Raw genomic sequence first — 24651 nt, 5'->3', positions numbered from 1 at the left:
CACTCTCTTTGTCCCATCCCCCTTCCATACATTCCATCTACCCTTTTCCCTAACTACCTTCTTCCCCTAGAATCCACCCCTCTCCCTAACTCCCATCCCTCCTCCTCTCAGAATCTTCCTCTTTCCTTAATTCACACTAATAACTCCTAGAATCTCCGCTTTTCCCCAATTCCCTCATTTCTGTGAAGGTGACACCATCTTTCCAATCACTGACTTTTATAACATCAGATTTGTTCTCGAATTTTAAATTCAACTCAGTGAACCCTTATTAAGCACCTACCAGGTGCCGGGTACTGTGTTATGTCAACCACACCCATCCTTACCATCACCCCCATCCCACACACCAAGTCCTATATTTATTTCTACCTCTATGCTATATCCCATCTGTCTACCTTCTGCTCAGATGGGCACGGCTCTAGTTCAGGCTCTCATTCCCACACACCTGGACTATTACGATAATTTAATTAATTTCCCTGCATCTCATCTCTTCGCTCAGCAATCTCCTTTTCAGACAGATCCAAAGGTTACGCTGCTAAAGGAAAGGTCTAACCATATCTCCCTTCTTCAACATTCTTTATTCAGTATCTCCTATCATTTCTAGGATACAAGAGAAATTTCTGGTCAGCATTTTAAGCCCTTCCAAATGGGGCTCTAACCTTTTTTCCCAGATATATTGTCACATGACTCCTCTCCACCATACTTTTTTGCTAGTCTACCTGCCCTATGTGCTATTCTCTATCAATGAAGATCTACCACCCTGGTCATTCGTAGGTCAGAATGCTTCCTCACACTTTACTCCCTAACAATATTTGTTTCCTTCCACGCTACCTATTGAAAATTTCCCAGTTTCCCCCAGTTGTTTGTATTCACTTCCCCCACATGCAGAATTTCTTTAAGTTTACTCAAAATACATTTGCAACTACTTGTGTATACTTTGTTTACCTCCAGCATAATGTAAGGGATAAATTTTACATTTATATGTGTATTTATCTGAGAATTTTTTGTTTATTTACTTTCCAGCAAAAAAGAAAAGTAAAAGAAAAAATGCTAGCTTAGAAACCAATTTCTTAGTAAAATTAACCTTACAACAAGGTAATAATATATCACTTGGAAACTAAATGGAAACTAAAATACACATTTTTTTCATCCTTATCATTTTGTTATTAATCAATATTATCTTAAGAAGGACAAAATAAGATGTAATTGTATATCTATTTTTTCAAATGGAAGAGAAAAAAATTAAATTACTTCATTTTAGAACTACAAAAAGAAAATTAGGGTGTAAGGGGTCAATCCCATGAGTTCATCCATATGAGGAACTCTTAGTGTGGAAACTCCTTCCATCTATACAGATTCATCACTAATTCATCTATAAATTACAGTCTTTAAAAGTTCTCTTAGGCATGTAATTAGCATAAATCAGGATTAGAATGAGAGCTATTGGAGTCAGTACTTAAATGCAAGTACTGTGGTATTCCTTAATAACTGATTTGAAAGTTTGATTGCTCTCCAAAGCAACCAAGAGTCCAAAAATATTTGGGGAAGAGGCCAAAGGGCAAACAAAGTAAATAACTCCAAATGAGGACCTTAAAATTGCGTGGAGATAAATTACATTCAGCAGTTTGATGATAAAATACGATAGCCAGGGAATATAAATACAACTCAAATGATGATTACATGTCAGAGAAAAAGATCCAATTTACAAAAAAATATGAACCATTTTCCCCTTTAAAAACACAAGCAAATAGATATAACCCAAAAAGTGTTGATCTGCTTTTTGTTTGTTTTTAATGGCAAGTAATAAAATGAAGGTACTCTCCCTAACCAACCCTACAAAGACATTTATTTTCATTGTTACTGAATAATATGTTTGTGTCCTCTAGATTGTGGGAGTATGATTTTCTTTTTCTAGCCTTCCCTGAAAGTTAGTAGCCAACTGGACCACTTGGGATATTTACCAAGAAAGGTAGTAAGTCACCTATACATTAGATATCACTGGCTAGTGACTTTGTGCCTTCTTAAGGTCTTGTCCACCCCACTCACCACTTCCCTTTACCTTGTTAGCATCTAGATTTTGAACTTTGGATGTGTCAATACTTAGGGGAACCTAATTGATAATGATATTCATCTCTTGGGATTATTATAAAGTTTAGGAAGCTATAAAATTATAGGTAAATATAAATTGATATTGATATGATAATTACATTTCTATATTAAGTATATTAATTGGAAATCAAGACATATGAAGATGAGTTGAAGGAACTGGGAATGTTTATCCTTGAGAAGAAAAGACTTAGTAGAAGGAGAACAGAATGGTGGGCTTCTAGTGTATGAAGGACTGTTCAGTGGAAAAGCAATTGGGGTTCTTTGCTTTCTATCTGGATAGACAAAGTGAAAGCATTATTAGCAGTGTGTGAGGAAAAACTCCCTCATGATGATGATGATGATGATTCCCTTAGCCTCAATCCTTGGAATTTAAGACCATATAGCAGATAGAACAAGTTATCATGCACATTACCACATTAGATGGATGAGTTTCCTGGACAAAAGGATAGTAGGATAGGAAGATAGAAATTTTGATAGGAAGAAAAAGCAAGTATGGGATGGGCTAGAAAGGCAGGCTAAGGTCACCACAAAGGGGTGGCCCAAGGTGTGATAAACAATAACAACAGCCTACTTTTATATACAATCTTGCAAAAAAAGGAAGTACAAGTAGCATTCTGTCCTTTTTATAAATGGTGAAATGGAGTAAGATATTTGCCCCGTTTTCCAGCTTGACACCCAAGGCTGACATCTCTCCTGATTCCATGTCTGATTTACTGACATCTCCTGGGATACAACTTGGCTCTCTTGATTCTGAGTCCTGCCCAGTGCTTACAGCAACCCATGAACATTTAGGGTTAGGGTTAGTGGTTATGTGGCCAGTGGTTTGTAAAGAGCAACAGGGGCAAAGCAAGAACAAACTGGAATTAGGTAACTTGCTCTTTTCTTAATAGTCAGCAGATTGCTGCTGATTCCTGTCAATGCCCAGCCAGGGCCTTTGGTGGGTGACAAAGCTACTTAGAAAATGTCCTCGGTCATCTACCAAAAAGGCCAATCAATAACTACCAAAATGGTTTCTACCTTTACCCAAAAGCCTAAGGAAAAAAAAAATCAAAGACATGTTTCAATTGCCAAAGTGTTTTCTTTGCTCCTTTCTCATAACAAAAATGTGAGATTGACATTAATCATTCTATTGCATCTATGACTAAACTGAGGCTGGAGAGATTGACTACTTATTCATTTTTAGTAAATTAAAAATAATCGTTCCTGTGAGCAGGCTTAATAGCTGAGAAATGCAAAAACTTATCTATAGAATCTGGATTCTAGCAAGGATATTAGGGATTTTTGTGTCTAACTGCATCTCCCCTATAGAATTTCTCTCTCAATATCATCCTTCCAGTGTCAAGAAACTTACTACTTGTGCATAAGGCTGCTGTCCCACTGTGCGTAAGGCTGCTGTCCCACTGTCCGTAAGGCTGCTGTCCCACTGTCCATAAGGCTGTTGTCCCACTGTGTGTAAGGCTGCTGTCCCACTGAGAGACAGCTCTCAGAGCCTTGTGCAAACCTGGAAGTCAACATAGATTAGCTTTGTTGTGGAGCTGAATCACTGAGAAAGTTTTCAAGTCCAAGAGTTGTTCTCACAAGTGAAAAAGGGGCGAGAGCCAGCCCGGTCACAGGAAGTCAGGCAAGCTATCTTTGGTGTGTGGAGAAAGCCTAGAAGTGCCACGCCAGCCATTTTCATTCTCTCAGGTGTCTTTGAAGCACTCACAGTGATAGATCAGTTTAATGTCTTCCCATGCTAGAGCCAGTTGCCCAGTAAAAATGGTGGCTCCTGGTACAGCCTCCTGGAGTCTCCATTTTGGATTGCTTCCCTGTCACCTCACACTGGCATTCTTTCAACTGAATAAAAAGTTGTGCTAGAAATCGAAGCTGAGCTAGAGCCAGATTTACCTGTCTTTGACCACATCCCAGTCCTATGAAACCATTTGGCTATTGCTGATCAAGTCATTTTTTAAGACCCATAACAATACCTTTCATCAACATTAAGTAATTAATTCCAAAAAGTTAATAAAGGTATTAACCAAACATTGTCCTTGACCTCTCAGCTACTCCCCAAGTTGGAAAGCACTTGTTCCTATCTCTTTTACTTGAAAAAGTATCATCAAGGTGCTCCCCTAAACCGATGAAATCAGACTCAGATTCCTCTTACCTCCAGAAAAGCATCCTATAAAATTACTTGTTTCTCCATAAATGAGAGGAAGCACTTTTTCCAGTAGCCCCTTGTCCACTTGAATGATAAAAGCAAGAAAAGGAAATGATTATTGAAAAATAAGGTTTGCTGACATTGTCTAGTTCTGCCCCAAAACTACTCTTTTCAATATCTCCAAAGACTTTTATCTCAGTTAGAAGACTGACCCAATGGTGAGAAGCCTTCTACTTTCAGAGCCACTCCTGAGGTGTTCTCCTTGCCAGAAAGTCCCGTCTTCAATGGCCTGTCTCATCAGCCTTTCTATATCTCCCCCCCTATGCTTTTATTTCTGCATTCTTACTTCTGCATGATGTCCTTTCAAGTACTTGAAGAAAGCTAAGACTTCTCATCTGCAGACCAAGCATCCACAGATCTTTCGATGTGAGACAATCTAGTCTAACCCTCCAAAAGCAAACTGAAACCCCAAAGCCAGGTGCCTTGCCCAGAATCCTATTGATAGTAAAGACAAAATGTGGAATTTCAAGCCAATTCATCTGAGTCCAAAGCCAGTCTTTATATGTTGCTCCTTTGAATTAGTATTATTTCAAATAAAAATATGGCTGGCTCATTAGTTAGCTTAGTCTCAACAATCCTTGGCTGCAAGACCACAGTAGTTAGAGCACCGCTCTTGAAGTCAGGAGGCCCTGTGTTCAAATGTGACCTCAGATATTTAAATACTCCCCAGCTCTGTGACCCTGAGCAAATCGCTTAAGCCTTACCAAAAAATAAATAAAGGAATAAAGGAATCTAACTGAATAGTACCATCTATTCAAATGCAATTTTCTTTTTTTCTTTGTGGTGATATGATCTATCTGGGTTGCTCCAGAAAAGTAATTTGTGCTTCAATTTCTTTACTCTAAAATGGAATTATTCCAGACACACACATACTTTTTCACTGGGATATTCTAGAGGCAATCAGAGTCACATCTGGACCATGTATTTATGAAATAAAGCACTAAAGACAAGGAATTATTAGACACTGACTTACACAGATGCTTATTACATCTAGACAAGCATTTATTTGTCTTTTAATTCATTAAATGCTAACCCCTGCTCTATAATCTCTTACTGCCCTAATTCCATGGCAATTATTGATTCCAGAAATTAGAGGTATGTTCTTGCCTTGCTTTTTGATTACAGCAGACCAAAATGAGCAGACTACTCATAACTGCTGAGCTGCCATCAGCACATTGTCCAACATAATTGCGAACCGCAACTTACTAAACAGACTTCAGTTCTTTAATATTAAACATAACCCAGAATTCAAATTCGTATGTGTGTGTTTTCCTAGTAACCATATTGGATGTGTTTATCATCTGTGAAAGGTTGGGGATGTCTCTTTTGGCAGTGAAACACTTTGCATTGGCTGTGAGCATTTGTTTTCAGAAAGTGTTTAGAACTAGCCAAATGCTGCCAATTAAAGCCCAACCTTGGCCACTCAGACTTGGAAAATAGCATCACTCTTAACCTTCTGGCAATTAATCAAACTCCTGCTGACTCCTTGGTATCTTTAACAAAAAGGAGAAAAGTAAAAAAGAAATGAATTAACGAAAGAAAAGAAAAACAGGTAGTCAGAAAAATTTCCACTTCTGGGTTATCGGTTATGTGATTGATATTAGCTTTTGTATTCCATTTTTCACCATGAGGTTTCTTAGGGGGAAATTGAGATTCCAATTTTGTTACACTTATTAAACTTGATTATACAGAATCAGATTTAGAGCTAGAAGAGACCTTTGGGGTCATCCAACCTAATCCAGTCATTTTACAGACGAGCAAACTGAGGCAGCAGTGTCTTATTCAAGGTCACACAACTGGTAAGTGGCCTACCAGGAATTTAAATGTAGGTCCCTTGACTTGAAATCCTCATGGCTTTTGGAGCACTCGTTCAGTGGCTAGGCACAAATTTGGGAAATAAAGAACCTATGTTGTAACACGAAATAATTTGGCAATCTACCCAAGCCTTACAATCCAAGACTCCAGTCCATCCCTCTCCTTTTCAAAATTAAGCAAGGTTCAGTGAGAGAAAGAAAGATGGGTGATATTACACACCTGTTTGTGGCGGAGCTAGGGCCAGGGGCTGACTCCCATTGTGCTCTTCTTTCCACTGCACTCTGTCAACAAAATTTTATTAAAACCCTCCAGGATGAAGCACTAATAAACATTCTGCTTCCTGATGCTATTCTTCACTTTGTACTTCTCTATTAAGAAGCCACACGTTGCTGCTTTCGGACTCCCCATTCCCTTTGGCAGGCTTATTAGATTTTAAGTCGAAGATCGGTTATCTCCCTAGTTAATGTGCTCTTTTTTCTATCGGGGAACAAAATAAAGCCAACCTTTGGCTTTCAGCTTGATGTTTTAGACTCTTTTTTTCTTTGGTATTGACTTGGGATGAAAGGTATTGAGTGGTCCTGGCTAGTGAAAATCTATCCAGCAGAAGGGCAGGCAAATGAAAGCCATTTGTTATCGCTTTTGCAGAAAGTTACAGAAGGTCACTCATAAGTTCCCCAAAGTTGTAATATTGATATGTTTTCTATTTACAGTGGCTTAGGAAATTACTCTGGGGATTAAAATCGGGCCAGCCAATAGTGGTTTCTGCAAGGTTACATTAGGCACCTAAGTAGAAAGGGAATGCTTCAAGTAGACTCAATTTTCCACTCTAACAGGTCCATAAAATACAGGTTATTGCTAAATTACCTGCTTAGAGAGAAGATTAAAGTTCAAGCTGTTTCTCTTCAAACTGCTTTTCAGCTCGAGGATACTGAACAGCCGTGAGAGTTCCATCTAATACTGGAAAAAGCACAATACCAAAAGCCAGAAGCCCTGGCTTCTGACATCGACTGCTGTGCTATCTGGCTAGGTGACCCTGGGCAACTGAGTTTATTGCTCTAGGCTTTAGTGTCCTATTCTATAAAAAATGGGAGAGCTGATGGGATCTCAGATTGTGAAGCCATCATCTTCCTTTAAAGCATTCATTTTATTCTATGATCTTTCTGCTCCCTACCTCACAAGGTTTTTTACTAGTAATAGTAGCAGCTTGCATTGATAGAGCACTTTATTCACAAAGTACTTTGCAAAGATTTTTTACTTTATTCTTGCAACAACCCTCTGGCCTAGGTACAATCATTATTCATATCTTACAGATGAGGAAACCGAGGCAGACAGAGGTTTAAGTGACTGGCCTAGTATCCCACAACTAGTGAGTACCTGAGACCAGTTTTTAATGCAGCCTTTTCCATTGTGCCACATGACTGTCTCTTTTTGTTATAAAGGCACTTAATAAATCTCAGAAGACTATATAAATAAATCATTACTATTATCTATCAAAAATTATAGTAATGAAATTGATGCTATATAAAGGTTTAGAAGGAACAGTTTTGGAAAGACTCATATAAAGACAAAAAGACAAGATATATTTTAAAGGAATTTTAAAATGAAATATGGAAATAAAAAGGAAAATGTTTAGGGAATGTATCATATACATATGTATGATACGTATGATATACATAGTGCATCATAGTTCACAATATTATTTATGTACATTACTTTAATCGACCTCGACAACATCCTTCTGAATATTTCTGATCCAGGCATTAAATTATATATCTGCTGCCTAAAGGCCATGCTAGTCAAAGTTAAAGAGCTTTTTCACCATGTTACCTAAAAATGATATTTTTTTAATCCAATAGTCCTCAACAGTCAGGTACTAAATCACAGAGAATTTACCATCTTTGTCAGAGGAGGACTACTGAAATACACTAGGTGCTGAAAATGCTTAATTGAAAATTAAGATAAATGTTGGAATCTTGATTTTTCAATAAGATTTGGCTTTTAGAATTCAGGCATACGTCCTCCTTGTGAGACTTTTGTCAAACAAAGAACATTACAGCCTAAAATAACTAATTGTCCAAGGTTCAAAAGTAATTACCTAATTTGTCCATGATCATCCAGTAAAGTGCCAGAGTGGGAATTAGAACTTAAGTATTTTTAAATAAGTATTATATCCACTACTATGGCAGCCTTTCTCTTATTTTTATAAAACTCTGTCGTATGGTGCTTCTTTTTTTTTTTTCTTTTCTTTTATGATTTTCAGGCAAACATTGTTGCTTATCACCATCACACATCACTCTCTTGCTCCACTCAAAAATACTCTCAAAATTTTCATATGTCAAAAAATGAGGTATTTTTAAATAAAACTTCAAACTGCATGATTTCCCCACTGACTTAAAAGCCCAGCAGGATGGTGAAACTAATGGTAAGAGAGAAGTTTAGCTTTTATTACATTTTAGGAAGTAATAAGATTTTTATATTGGGTTGTTTTTGTTGCTGCTTTTATCATAGTTTGGTTTCCTTTGGAATGTTTCAGCAAGTTCGCAGGCTTTTTTTTTTCTTTTTTTTTATGGAATCATAAATATCTGAGTCACCTTACTAAGGAGGAATAGTGAGGAATTTAAGCCTTGGAGTTTTATGACATTCAATGCCATTTGAAGTTCAAATCCTCAGATTATTAACTCAAACTTGACATTTATTTCCATGATAAATCTGAATTTGTTTATATAAAAGTTAAGTTCTGATGATTAAATCCATTCTACCTATTAGATGTGTTCCTGAAAAGTTGGGAATAAATCAAATTTGGGGAAAGTCTAAGCAACCCAAAGTTACTAATCTTGACCGTTCAGTGGTACCTGGTAAACATGATACTGCCAGATCTAAATTAGTATCTACTTAAAGCAATTTAAACATTTTTCATACTAATTTCACTAGTAAAATCTTTTTTTCAAAGATAATAAAAACAATTCATTTTTAATAACGCTTTCAAGTTTACAACATACTTTCTTCAAAACTAAAAAGATTGTGAGATGGTGGAAAGAGGCTAGGATTTTGAGAACAGTCACTCATTAGCAGTGTGGTGGTGGACAAATCCATGGACTTCCATGACTTCTAAATCTACTGAATGAAGGAATTGGATTAGAAGGCCTCTGAAGTTCTTCCTATATCTCTTGTTCCTATTATGTTAAGATTAGGTAAATTTTAATATTTTACTATTTTATTTATATATAATATTTAATATTTTAATGTCTTTACCTCTAAATCTCCATGCCTAAGGAGCATCATCCTAAGGAATGGTAGCTCTTTGTAATCTAACCAATATTAGTTTGCTTTTATTTAGACGGTAAACTGAGACCCAGAAATTTGCTCAAGTCTATACATCTAGTAAGGCTCTGTGGTTAGATCTAAGCTAGTCTATTTTCTTTTTTCTATTGGGTAACATATCTAAAAGCAGAATATCCCAAATATATATGAATGTGCTCCTTCATACATATAAGCTTCATAGCACTTAACCAAGCAACTAATTCTCTTGTATTTTCTTCCTTATTTATAGTGCATCTATTCACCTCTCAGTGCTCTAAATCAAAATAAATAAATAAACTAACAATAATAACAAAAACTTCTTTAAGGCTTTATGTTTTGAAAAGGTCTTTCACCTCCACTGTTAAGAGTATCCATATCTAGAAGGTGACTGCCTCAATGAAATCACAAATTCAGTCACTGTTCTAGTGTAAATCCCTATATTCGACTAAAATTAAAATAGTAAGAGAAGCCTTTGTTGAGGTCTTTAAAAGAGAACGTAGAAATGTATTCCTCAACCAGAAGGTTGTGCTACAGAGATAAGAAATGCTCTTCCCTTACTAGAGAAAATTTAGTGCACTTGAGTAGAACATATTTAAAACTCTTGCAAACAATAGTTAAAAGTAATCAAGGACAGGCTTTTTTCTTCAGGAGGCAAATTGCAAGAAAAGTTTGGTGGGTGTTTTTGAGGGAAGTTAGATTTCAAAGTTGTAGTCATGGCTCAGAATGGCATTTTTTGAAGGGAAAGTTAGTCTTCAATTGGATCGTGTAAAATAAAGAAATTTTCCCAGCTATGAGAATAAACTATTGGAGCTGGTACTTCTCAGCTATCTGATTTGGGCCTGTCATAATTCAGGGCATGGATATAACAGGTGGTTATGTTTTATATGTTTATCCAATGATAAAGTCAAATTAAAAGATTAGTATGATGGAAAAAACATAAAACACAGCATCAGAAGATCTGGACTTAAAGCCATGCTCACCATTTACTAGCCATGTGAGTGTGGGAATGTCTTAATCTATCAGTTTCTTCATCTGTAAAATAAGGACGATGATATTTGTGCTTTTCTTCTCACATTATTGTGGTAAGGAAAGTATTTTAAAGTGTTCTATAAGTATTAATGGTTATTATTATAGACAAATTATTTTTTTTGCTCTCATGTCAAAAGATCTGTTGATGTTGGTAGTTTCTTCAGCAGGGGAGGAGCTTGGAAACCCAGGCGTAGAAATATATATATATGAAGCCATTGGGGGATGGAGCGGAACCTGTTATTTGCTATCTTGGAATCTGTGAACTCAGATGATGCCCTGTGATCCTTGGCTCTTCATTACCAACTTGGTCTTTTATCCTTCTTTGAATGGGGAATCCCCAGCTGTAGCAGCTCCCTCTCTTAAGAAGTCTCATTTAAACCCATTCAGGAAACACAGGTTGAATTTATGTCAGGTCAGGCTTTGGTCTTAGTGAACATTAGAATAGCTTTTGTGGGAAAAGAGAGATCTCCATGGATTTATACAACCTGTATGTATATATATATGTGCATACATATATATATATGTATACATATATATTAGCACATAATATTACATATGATATTTTATCAATTAAAAAGTTTTCCTGATGCACCATGCCATTTGAGCACTAAAAAGTATGCTGTATCCAAATGCTGATCCGTCCATGATTCCAGGACCAATGGAATGACCAGTTTATTTTGGCCAATAACACCAGAGAGATTTGTGAAAGATCTTGCTGCCTCAAGTGACTTAGGCTTTATCCCTATCTTCCCACAGGGATTCAGCTCTAGTCTTTGAATTCTCTTGGTGTCCAGGATTGGAAGAGTTCTGGATACCATGCTACCTAGGTAACTGTTGAAAGAAACTTGCACTCCTTAGTCCAGATAAGAGAGAATTTATAGGAGAGATGATAGTTTTCTCCATATACATTTTATAAGGTAATCATGTTAAGGGTGGGATTATCCTCCTTAACCTCAAAAGGAAGAACTAGACGAATTATAAAATAAAAGTCACAAGAAGCTAAACTTAGACTTGATGTCGGGAAAAAACTTTTCTTGAGAATTAGAGCTACCCACAGAGAGAATTGGCTATTATCAAAAGTTGTAAGTTTCCCATTACTGGAAAGGAATAACTGGCTGACCAACTTTGGGATATTTTATGAAGGGGATTGTTGTTCAGAGATAGTTTTCCCTCCTACTGAGATTCTTTGATTAGAAAGGGAGGAGCCATTAGATGGGATTTTAAATATCAAAAATTCCCCCTTGAGGATTCCATGTTTGCTCCTGCCAGTGATTGGGAAGCAAGGGAGATTTAATAAGAAGAGAGAAGGAGAGGTGGTAACTGTGGTAAGGAATGTTAAGGGATCCCTTGGATGTCTCTTTTTGAGCTGCTTGTTTTCAGAAACACTGGACCCGGACTATGTAGGGGGCCAGAATGTGTCAGGGAAGAAGCCCCCGAGCTGACATAACTTGCTGTTTGCATTGCCAGCTGGACCCTCATGTCTCTCTGGTACTCAGACAAACACCAGTCAGTCTGCACTAGGCTGAGAAACTGTTCGAGTGGATGCTCATAGAAAAGCAGACCACTGTATCTTCATGGTCTAGCAGTTCCAAGGGACACTCATGCTGCTTTTGCCATCTCTTTGCTCCTCCTGTTCGGGGGGGCTTTTGCCCATTGCCCACCATTACTGTACTTCCCCCCCAGTCAGTCTCTTTATGTGGAGAATTTTGTGATCTCTTCCTTCCTTTGCTGTGCAGTTACAAATAGGCAAGCTTGCGTATGGATCATGAATGCATCCACATCCATGCTCAGTCTTCTTGTAATAAACCTAATTTTTGTGAAGCTGTTGTTGCTTGTTGCCATATGAGCAGACCCGTTAACAGGAGAGTGGAAGATTGAGGAAGAGTATGGGGTCTTAATGTAGACCAATGAGAGGGCTGCATGGTTGGGGCTCATCAGAGGCAGGAGATAGATGAAAGTTTGGCTCCAAAACAGGAAATGTTAAAATTTGAACTCAGGTCCTCCTGACTTCAAGGCTAGTACTCTATTCACTATCCACAAGGTGGGGCACCACTAGCAGTCCCAACTTTTGTTACTTTTGAAAAGAACATGAAACTGGAAATCAGAAAATTTTGGTACAAGGTCTATTCTCCTAACTCTCTATATACACATGGGCAGTCACTTAGTCCCAATTTCTTTCTCTGTAAAATGAGGGAGATTGGGGGATTTGGAGCTTTAATATTCTATCATTCTGTTTTGCAATATTGAGGTCTTCCTTCAAATTTCTGGTTCTTTGTATAGTCTAAGTATTTAAAAATCCTTAGAGTCTGACCTTCAAGAGCCCCCAAAGCTGTGATTAAATCTGTAGATTAAAGAACAATTCTGCCATTTATAATCTGTGTGTGTGTGTGTGTGTGTGTGTGTGTGTGTGTGTGTATGTATGACTCAATGAAGGTGCTACATCCAATAGCACATTGTATATTTGTGTATAGGGATGTGTGTGTATTTAATCATATAACCTCTTTGAGCCTTACTTTCCCCATCTGTGAAAGAATATAATTTGATTAAATGACATCTGAAGGTCTCTCCTTATATCAAAAACTTTTAAGTCTGGGACACAAAAAGAAATCCTTGCAACTTTAAGGGAAAACACTTTGTTCTGATATTTTCATATTTGTTGATTGGATATGGTTTTCCCCTGCCCATATCCATCACTTTCCTCCTTTCCACAGTGAAGACAGTAGAATATGGCAGAAATTACACTGACCTTGGAACCTTGAGTCTTATTCCTAGCACCTCTTAGCATCTGCCTTTTCTGACTTTGTAATAATAATCTACTATAACTTTGTAAACAGCCCCTATTGAAACATTAATAATTTTCTTACCTTGGAGACATTTGAGTTTGGGAATTTCCTCCATCATAACAGATTTAAATCTTTCTAGGATTTAAGAGAGAAGTCCCAGGGAGTTACTCAGGATAGAGACTGGTGACCTGTCTCGGTCTCACAGTTAATAAGTGTCCCAGTTATATTTACCACTAAGTCTTCCTGATTCTAAGCACAGGACTCTGTCCACTTTGCTCTATTGCATGTGTGTATATATTCATGGATGTGTGTGTGTGTGTGTGTGTGTGTGTGTGTATATATATAGTGTGTGTGTGTGTGTATAGGTGGGTATTATATTACATCAAATTATGTTACATATTTGATCTGGAGCTGACTTTATTGGGAATTCCATTGAGGGAAATCCTTCTACCAACACAGATAAGCAGAGTCTTAGAGAATTGTCCATGGCAAGATTTCTTAACCCAGAGTCAATGGAAGGGGTCCATTAGTAGATTGTACCATATCCCTGAATTTGGATAAGAAAAAATACACACACACACACACACACACACACACACACACACACACACACACATCTTACTAACCTTTAAGTGAAATTTATCATATTCTTAAAAAATAAAATTTAAAAAGCATTTTCTGCGAGAGAGTCCATTGTTGTTAGTCTTTCATTTTAAATTTCACTAAGTTGTCAAAAAGGTCTATGTCACACAAAAAAGATTAAGAAGCCCTGAGAGGATACAAGACTTGTCCATGGCTTTATAGCCTCCAATGGATAAGGCAGGACTTGAGCCCAGGAGATCATAACTTGAGGGTCACATTACACTGTGCCCTGCGACTGTCTGTTGATTTATCTATCTATTTCTCTATATACACATACTTAAATATATACATTCATATGTATAAATTGAGCATCTAAAGAATAATGAAAATAGACTACCAAAAATATATATATACAAAGAGAATGAGAAAATGAGAGGGAGCCCTTCTCCTGCCCACACTTTTAGCACAGGAGATCACAGAGTTAGAGTGAGATGGGAAATGAGAAGTCATCCAAACTAATAAGAAGAATGTAGATTCTTATATACAAGTTTTGCCTTTTCCTCTAATCATTTGGGCTGTTTTCTCTGCAGCCCCTTTCAGCTATATTTTTCAATGTTCTGCCTGGATGATAAATGGTAAATTAAAACCCAGACTTCTTGGGGCCATTAAGTCTCTGCAGAAGTAATATGGTTAGCGCTGATAACCCGAATTCCAATAAAGTTATTATGCTTTGAAGCCCGAGATTGTGTGAATAAGTTACTTCTGTACACAAATAAGTCCATGTAAATCCATTCACGAGTGCTATAAAGAAGAGACCCAGCAGCCCACTCCTATGGAGAAGGAAATGGCAAACCACTCCAGCAGCTTTGCCAGGAAAACCCCAACTGTGGACATGAAGACTCAGATGCAACTGAATAGCAACCGCAACAAAGCTCGGTCCTTGTAGAGGTGATTGGATTGAACAAGGAAAGCTGCAAATTGATTTATGTTCCCTTAGAATGGAAACATATCAAGGCTAGCTAAAATAACAAAAATGAACCAATAATAATAGGCTGAATATTCTCTCATAGTCTATCTTCATTGTTTTATAGATGTCAAGTATAATGTATCATAAAATTCCACGATGACATGTTGTAGTAGGAAGTGTGTTAGAAAGTCAGGAAGAAATGTGTTCCAGTCCCAGCTTTGATAAGAAACAAGCATTTACTTAGCATAGCCCACTTCCGCATAAGTCCTTCCCTGACTCTCCCAGTTATTAGCACTCTTTCCCTCCTGAAATTATCTTCTTTGCTTTGGATTTACTTACCTGAGCACATGTTGTATCTCTTGCAAAGGAACGTAAGCTCCATGAGGGCAGGGATTGTTCCATTTTTGCCTTATATATCCCCAGAACCTAGAACAGTACTTGTGCATTGTAGACAATTGAACTGTTAAGAAAAGAGATTCGTAAGCTCTAAAGCAGTTTTCACATATATGCAGTGTATAAATTTATGTATATATGTGTCTATATATCACAAAATATATGTATTATGCATATGACTATAATTGGACAAAGAACAGGAACAGTCTTCACTGATCTAGCATTCTGGAGAAGATATAATGTACATTTTTATGTCTGTGTATAAATACGCATTTGTTATGTATAAATGTGTGTATGTATGTCACTAAACCCCTTGTATACATATTCCCCATTGTAAACATTATGTCAAGTTGAGGGCCAGGGACACAGATTCAACATTGGGAGGCTTTTGTTTGAGTTTGGAGACTGTTGGAATCATTAGCTAGAATTATCATTTCATTTCTATGGCTTATACACACTCAATGTGGAACCAATTATTCATCAACCCACCTTGTGCAACTAAAGATAGCAACCCAAGGTGGGTGGATGGGTGAGTGGCTGTGTGAGGGAGGAATCATGAGGAGATCCTAGGTCCAAAGGTGATTTTTAAAAGGGAAAAAAGAAAGATGTTAAAATCTATAAAGAATTATTTATAGGGCCAGGCTTAAGGCTCAGCTTCTATTCTCAATCTCTTTGGAAACCAGTGCATTTTCTGATAAGGATCAGAGGATTATAAGAAGGAGAGACATCTCTTAGGCCAAATTTCTAGGCAGAAAATGACTGGTTGTTTACCCCAGCCCTTTGAGATCCACTCAAATACCATTGGCAGCGACCCTTCTGCCCATCTATTAATGAGAACAATAACAAGAATGATGATAATGCTCACTTTGGCTAATATTTCATTCTTCCTCCTTCAGCTTCTTCACACATGTATCATGACCTTACAACATAATTCTATGCAGTAGACAAGGTCTCAGTGCTTCAGGTGGGTGTGGAACTGAGGCACAAAATTTAAGACAAGGACCCAAGACTCGGCTCCAGGCCAATCCAACACCTGTCATGTACACAGAGTTGTGGTAGTTATTAGGTCAGAGAGAAGAGGAGAGGGAGAGAGGGAAAGAAAGGAAGGAAAAGAGAGGGAGGGAGAGAGAGGAAAGGAGAGAGGAGAAAGGGAGAGGGACAAAGAGAAAAAGGGAGAGGGACAAAGAAAGAGGAAGGAAGGAAGGTAGAAAGGAAAGAAGGAAAGAAAGCCCTGTCTCAAAGCAACTTAGATTTTACTTGTGTGCCTTCCTCAACATCTCTATGTATCTTCCCAGAGGCTTCTGGAGGGTCTGTATACATACTTGACTTTTCAATAGCTGTTGAAACTTTCCACCAGGCTTTATCATTTATTATCTCAACAACCCTGTGAGATAAGTTGACTACCCACCATTTCCCCCCATATTATGGATGAAGACATGGAAGTACCCAATTCTGTGACTCTCCCAAAACTAGAGCATGAGATTAACTTAGGTCTTCTAATGCCTAGTGAAATGCTGTTCCCAAAGCATGTCAATGCATGCTTGCACTCAGGAGCCCTTAGCCACCCATCACACTTTCATGGGTTCCACCTATTGTGGGGACATTTTCAGACTCTTTGTGATCCTATTTCAGCATTTTCTTGGTAAAGATACTGGATTGGTTTGCTACTTCCTTTTCTAGTGCATTTTAAAGAAGAGGAACTGAGGCAAACAGCATTAAATTGCTTACCCAACTGTCAAATAGCCAGTAAATATCTAAAATCAGATTTGGACTCAGAAAGCTCAATCTCCCTAACTTCAGGCCTGGTACTCCATCCACTGAGCCACCTAGATCTTATTTGTACTCTGTAGCGAAAGCCAGCATTTATGGGCACTATTCAAACTATTTTGGACTGTTTTTGGTGAACCCTGGTGACAAAATCTCAAAAGGGAAAATAATATTAGACTGGAAATGGAAAAGTAGAGAATGCAAGACCTATAAGTTGGAAAATTATATGGGAAAGGTTTGGGCAAAGTAGCTTTTAAAGAGCGTTTCCAGACATAAACAAATATTATAAATCAAATTGATTCAACTCTTCAGTACAGTAAATCAATTTAAATTCAATGACACTTTAAATGCTTTGACATTAAATGATCTCTTTGTAATGCAAAATTAATGTATTTTTCAAAGAAGGGGCAACTTGCATTAAGAATTTGGCCTGCCCAACTGATGTCCATTATTGCTAATGAGATGTTTAAAGTAGTTACTCTTCAAAAGCTTTTATGATTATAGGGGAGGTCCTTTGTCAGGTACACAATGCTCAGACCTGTAATGTGACCTGCCCCAACTGGTTACATAAAGTTTAAAGAGGAGGGAAGACATGACTTGACCTGTTTGTTACAGTCCTGTTGCAATGAAATTCTGCTGCCTTCCTTAAAGCATTGTGATTAAAAATAAATATATCCATTTATAAAATGCAATCTCTAGTTCTTTAGTCAATTTATACTTATATAATTTATAGAGTCTTTCTCTAATTCCTATTTTTTGGTGCATGAGAAAATGTCATTTAGCTTTAAACCTAAGGGATGGAAGGAAAAAAAAAAGGAATTATGTCAAAGGGCTAATAGATTAAAATCCTTCTCTCTTTCCCTCTTTCTTCCTCTTGTCTTCCCTCCTTTCTTTCCTTCTTCCTTCCTTCCAACATTTATCAAGTACCTACTGGTGGGATTACACACTTAATAGATGCTAACTGTGTACATGCTCAGATTGGAAATAGATACCATCATTTTATAGATTTCAAAATTGCATCTTAAGGTTCAGCTGTCTCTTCATTTATCTTTTTCCAAAATCTGGCTATCAAACTGACCTACCTTATCAAGTAGAAGGTGAATAAAAAACTAATTCAATGGTTTAAAAATGTATTGGGTAACTAGTATTGAAATTCTCAGTGAAGAATCAGGAGAGAGAGAGATGAAAGATACAAAAAGATATAAATTATATTTATCCCGGTGTGGACATTTGTTTTGCTTGGTTATGCATAATTTCTCAAAGGCTTTTCTTTTCTTTTCTTTTTCTTTTTAATGGGAGAATAGAGCTTTGTTAAATGAAAAAAAATTAAATTAAAAAAATCTATTCATGGCACTTGACTTTAACCCAAAGGTTAAGAAGCATTACCATTTGCCATGGATAAGTCATGTGTAGATAATTCCCAAAATATACATTTCAATATAGTGGGTAATGGAAAGTTCATTATATAAAGATAAGTAGTCCTAGTTGGATACATAGCAGCTTTCCAGCAGAGTTTTTATTGGGGAAGCAGGGAGAGATTTTAGTGATGGAATTGATGCTAGTTTAATTTTGGTGACTTCATGTATACTATTAAGTACTATCATTCTCCAGAAATGGAAACAGTTCTTTATCAGGCAAAAATCATTCTAGCAGTGAGCCAGAAGAAGACACAACCTCAGGGCAGTCTCAACTTTAGTTCTGTTTAAATTTTGCCAGTGATGATTGGGCTATTGTGCAGTTCCACCCAATTATCCTTACCCTCAAGGCACTCTGGGTACCAAGTCTTTTGTCACGGAGACAATGTGTCGGCAAGGTCTGGCTCTGCTCCACGAAGAAACTATATTTACTTGTTATTTGGCTCGGGTTCCATGTTGTACTAAGATGAGGAAGTCAATTTGTTGATTTGTTTTTCCCTGGTGTAAAGATACTTCCATGGGTCTAGCAGAGGCCTCTCTGTGATTTAAAGACATTTTAGAAAATTGAATTTAAAATTCTGTTTTGCTCTTCCCCATGAGCACAGCTAAGAGCCAAGGTAACTTTGTAGGAATGAGACCTTCAAGAGAGGGATGATAATCAGAGCTGCTGTTCCTATTGCACTTTACAATTATAAAAGGCTTTGTTTATTACCTTACTTGATTCTCCTAACAGCCCAATGAGGGAAGTAGTACATCTTAAGCTCATTTTGCTGAGATTCTGAGACAAAGGGGTTGTTTCAGGATTGGAAGATGACAGGAGTGGAACTTGAAGGTCCCTAGAAATCACGTCAGATTCATCACCTTATTTTAAACATGAGGAAAAGAGGCTCAGAGAAGGCAGATGAATTGTTCAAGATCCCATGGATAGTTAGTGGCAGTTGAGCCCGGTTCTTCCCATTCAAAGTGCTCTTCTTTGCCTCATGAACACTGGAACAATAGAATTTTGAAGAAATATCAGCCACTATCTTGTCTCTATTTTGTGTTGTAGAAACCGGGTCCACCAGAACGTTTAGCCATTAGGAAATTAACCCGGGCAGAGAAAAGAGAGAAGAATTACACTTTGAGATTGTATAGTTTATCATTCATCTGAGTGGTCCCTAGACTGGCTTTTCCAGCCAATTCTCCTCTCCAGCCTGTCACTTGATCCTTAGCTTTCTTCTTTCCCATCATTATCACTTTCCATCAAAAATCCCATTCTTGACCTTTATAGCCTTTCATTTTTCTCATATCCCACCAGATCTCTGTCATCCCCTTTTTGGCTCTTCTTACTTTTGTCCTTCCCTTGGACACATAATTTTATTTTTAAGTCAAATGGATTTTTATCTTTTTTTTAATGTTCCCCTGATCTTGTAGTCACATATATTAGAGAAACAGACTCCAGAATGAGAGAGGGTTTTCTTCAGAATTTTTGTTGCTGCTTTTTTCATAAACTCTTAGAACTATAAAATAAAAAGTATGAAGGGAAATGGAGTAGTAAAAAAAAAAGTCAGTGATCTCAGGAGAACTGACATCTAATCTTAGATTTCAGACAAGTCTTTATAGTTCATAGGCTTCAGTCTCCTTCTCTGTAAAATAATATTCTAGATTCCTTTCCAGTTATAAAATTCTATAATCAGATGCATTAGCTCTCATTAAGTGCTGAAGCTCAGAATTAACATTGATGGCTAAATGTCTAGATGGTGGTTTGGAAATTGGTCTGCGACTTAAAAACTTAGATGGCCATTTAGGACTTTAAGAGGTTACATGAAGAATAGTTACCAGAGACAGGCCTGTGGTTGCTTGACATCTCTCTGACTCTAAAGTCAACCCTTTGTCCTCTGTGCCACATGGTATTGCAGCAAAGTAAAGTTCTGTCTATTTTTGAACCAATTTAGCAGTTCTGAAAAATGAAAAATAATAAATTTCTTGCTAGTGAAAGACAATTTTCTTGTGTAAGAAGTTGATGTTCACAGAGTTTTGCTCAGTTTGGAGTTTCATCTTGGTTCTAATCATGGAATGAGATTTGCATCAACTGAATTTTTTAATAACTCTCCTTCTGGTTTCCTTCCACAGACAGTGTCGAAGATGAAATGGAAATGGCTACTGTACGGCATCGACCAGAAGCTCTTGAACTGCTGGAAGCCCAGAGCAAATTCACCAAGAAGGAACTTCAGATTCTCTACCGAGGATTCAAGAACGTGAGTACTTTGGGTCGGACCTGGAGCTTCCAAATCTCGGTAAAATCCTTAAGATGTGCGAAGTCAAAACAGAGAAATAAAAACAGAAAGTGAATCCGATCAAATTGGAGGCCAGACTAATCTGGTAGAATAAAATGCTCTGTTGCCAAGTAGGGACATCATCCATTATGCATTTGGATTTCACTCTACGGTGAGCTTGATAATGCTGATCCTTATTATATATTGTCCAGTGGCTTGGTGTCTGTCATCATATTCCTGTTTTTAGTTTTTCTGGAGGCTATTTTGACCAACTCAAGTGTCATCATCCTATCCAGCCCATTATTGGTGATTATTTGGCAGTCCCAGTTTGGGCCCAAAAGATGAAGTCTTTGGGGGGGAAATGAGATTGAAGAATATGTTTTGTATCTTTTAAAAGGGCTGATACAAAATCTGTGTTATGACATAGAGGTTTGTTTTTTTTTTTTTTGGTTCATTAGACCATGCTGCTTACTCAGAGACAGAATTCCCCAGATATTTGCTGCTGTTCTAGGTGGCTTTGCATTGCCAAGCATTTAATGGGAGACATTACAGAAAGCAACCGTGGAAGGGGAGAGCCATGAGTTTTAGAAGGTGGCAGAGGGAATGGAAAATGCAGTGATTTTTTTTCAATTTTTGAAGTTTCCCATATGGACATTTCCAGAAAAGGGCAGGAAAATGATGTGTCTAGAATAAAAGCATTTGTCTACAAGAGAGGCTACACCCTAAAATGCAACCAGTTTTTTGGATCATCCCACAATCTTTTATGTGTAGAGATCTATGCTAGGAGATGGTCACTGCCCTCAGAGTGTTTACAATTTGTTTTGAAAGACAAAATCATCTCTGATGCTCTAATAAAGCCCAGACTGGAGACTTAAATGATGTCAGTCGCATTACCTTACTAAGCAGAGAAGAATGAGCATATACACATGTTCTGTTGGCATTCATGCAATATCAGAAAAATCAGACAGAGTCCCTGAAATAGGGGGTGAACTCCTTATGGCAGATATGAGGGACTATGAGTTACAGGTAGGTAAGTGGTACCTACTATGCGCCCGGCAGCGTGCATCATCCCTGTCCAGTACACCTTTACGTGTAAGTGAAGAGAGATTGATATGTTTATGTGCATTTTATGTAGTTCAATACTCTCATTCTTTTTTTCCTTCTGTATGCACGGTTACACTTAGAGATCTCATTGGCTCCCGTGGTTTCAGTCTATCATCTCTATGCAGATAAGCCTTTGTCTAGCCTTAACATCTCTCCTGACTTCTTGCTCAACCTCTCCTACTGTCTGTTGGACATTTTGAACTGAACATCCCATAGATATCTTACCCTGATGTCTAAAACTGAATTCATTATGATCCCCCCTCTTCCGAACCTTCAGGTCTTCCTAACATCTTCTATCTTCCCAGTCCCTCAGAAATACAACCTGAGTGTCATCTCCCACTACAGCCAGCACTATCTTCATCATCCCGATATATCTTCATGCCCCGATGGCTCTGGAGGGGAAAGTGAGGCAGGTGACCTTGCCCAGCCTTCCCTCAATCTAATTCACCTGCAATTCATGGTATCACCTCTCTGATCTCATGGTCCTCTTCCAAGATGAAGGACAAAAAATAATCTCTCACCATCAGCCCCTACACAATCACTGCTAAATTTCATCATTTCTTGCTTAAGAACTTCTCTCAAATGTGTTCCTCCTACCTGGATTATTGTTGTCACCTGCTGATTGGTCTTCCTGCCCCAAGTCTCTATCCATTTCAATCCAAGCATTCTTCAGCTGCCAAGGTGATCTTCCTGGAGGTTAAGTTTGCCCATGTCACTCCCCTGTTCAATCAATTCCAGTGGTTCCCTATGGTCTTCAGTATGAAACATAAAATCTTTGTCTGGCTTGAATATCTCTCCTGACTTCTGCTCTTTATGCTCCCCTCCTCACATTCTCTGTGATTTAATGACGGCCTAATTATTATTCCTCAAACAAGATGCTCTGGCCTCCAGCTTTTTCACTTGCTGCCCCCCTTGCCTGGAATTCTCTCGCTCCTTGTTTCCAACTCCTGGCTTCCTGCAGTTCCCACCTGAAGTCTCACTGCCAGAAGCCTTTCCTGATCCTGCCTAATTCCAGGGCGTTCTCTATTATTATCTCTAATTTCTCCTCTATGTCTCTTGTTTGTACATAATTGTTCACACATTGTCTCCTCCCTTGGACTGTGAGCGCCCCAAGACCAAGGACTGTCTGATCTTTCTTGTTCTCTTCGGTGTTTAGCACAGAGCCTAGGTGTAGAAGGTGCTTAATAATGACCTAATAATTGATGATTCATTCACTGATCATCAGATGAGGGAACTAACACAATGAGGTTAAAGGACATGGCCAAGTTGATTTGTAAGTGAAAGTATTGGGACCTGAGCCTAGATCCTCTGACTTTGTCAAATGTCCCTTTCCCTTTTGTCACACAATGGAAAGGCAGCTAGGGTGTTGTGGATAGAACAGTAACTTTGGCTCCATAAGAACTGGGTTTGAATCTTAGCTCTATGACTTCTAGGATGTATGACTGTGGACAAATCACCTCCATCCTCAGAGGCTTAATTTTGTAATTTTGGCCACAGAATTGTTATAGAGAAGAGTTTTTGTTTGTTTTTAAACTGCAAACAGCTATATAAATATGAGCTTTTTTGGTGGAAAGAGTATCAGATTAGAGACACACAAAGAGGTGCATTTTTTAAAGAAAGCCAGCTTGGAGCAGTTTAGGTTATTCCTATTATAAGAAATACCGCTTGCCTCAGACAGGACTACCTAGAACACTCGACCCACAGCTTCATCAACCTCCAGCAGCAGAAAAGCACAAAACAGCAGGAGCAGGAAAACAACGATATATAAAATAGCAAGTCTTGGCAAATGCTAAACACGAACAGAAGGATAATCAGGGACTGAAACTGATATTTTATTCATTTGAAATTTAGCATCTTCAATTTAGCTTCGATATCTTATAGTGAGTTAACTTTTTTTTTTCATTTTACCATTCCCTAGATATAAAATTACAAAAGTCTATGAGGGAAAAATCCAAACTTCCCAATTTTCCTAGACTGCCACTGTGTTGTCATGCTATCTCCATCACAGTAGGGCCTCTCTCAGTTTGGGGTCTGGCTTCCTTTCATTCCATTTGTTGCAAATTGAAATAGTGATTACTGCAATCATTAACCTTTTGAGCCAGTGTCTCTGCAGCAAGCCTTGTACAAGAGCCACTTCACTAGGAAGTGCTCAGATTCCAAGGCCTGTGGGCAATATGGTACCTTTTTCTTATTTCTCTTTTTCCTTTCTTCTTTTTCTCTTCCTTTCATGCTTTCTTCCTTCCTTTCTTCTTCCCCCTTCTTTCTCCTCTATTCCAAAAAGTGCTTTGCAAAACTTAGAACCATATAAAAATTAAATAATACTATTTTCCTGCCTTCTTTTTTCTATCTCTCCCTTCTTTCCTTCTCTTCTTTCTTTCTTTTTCTTAGCTTCCTTTCAATCCTTATCTTTTCCTAAAGTATATTGCAAATCTTAAGAATCCAGAGCTGTACAATCTATATAAGAATCTATAAACAACTTAAATTAATAATTGCTGACATGCTAGAACTCTTTTGTGCTTTATCTGCAATTATTTTATTTATGCCTCACATCAACCCAATGAACAAAGTACAATTACATTCATTTCATAGATGAAGACACTGAGACTTGGGGGACTTGAATGATTTGCCCGTGGACATAGTGCCAAATTGGGTATTTGAACTGGGGTCATCCGGAATCCCAAGACCAGCCTTCTATCCATTATTTATTTCACATTGCCCCAGTGTTCTTTAAGAAGGAAGGCTGTGCTAGTTGGGGAAGCAGTTACAGAGGCAGCCATCAAAGTTGCAAGAGATGTAGAATGAAGAATCCTAGCAGGGTGTGTTTCAGAACTTCTTATGTTTAATTAGATTCATATATCACCAAACCATATTTGTATCAAGAGGATCATCAGATTTTCCATTACTTTTGCAGATGTCTCTGTGTTTGGTGGTGCAT

General features: G+C 37.8%; 1 protein-coding gene across 4 annotated transcripts in view; it reads left to right on the top strand.

The window, feature by feature from the left end:
* KCNIP4 (potassium voltage-gated channel interacting protein 4) overlaps positions 1-24651 on the top strand; it is a 1016244-nt gene that overhangs the window by 906634 nt on the left and 84959 nt on the right. For all 4 annotated transcript variants that reach the window (XM_031942853.1, XM_031942854.1, XM_003773349.3 and 1 more), the window contains one exon: positions 20470-20594. In XM_031942853.1, the coding sequence (XP_031798713.1) occupies positions 20470-20594 (125 nt within the window). The remainder of the gene's footprint in view (positions 1-20469; positions 20595-24651) is intronic.

The sequence above is a fragment of the Sarcophilus harrisii genome, chromosome 6, assembly GCF_902635505.1.
Source record: "Sarcophilus harrisii chromosome 6, mSarHar1.11, whole genome shotgun sequence".
Lineage (NCBI taxonomy): Eukaryota > Metazoa > Chordata > Mammalia > Dasyuromorphia > Dasyuridae > Sarcophilus > Sarcophilus harrisii.
This window is presented reverse-complemented; position numbering and strand designations above follow the sequence as displayed.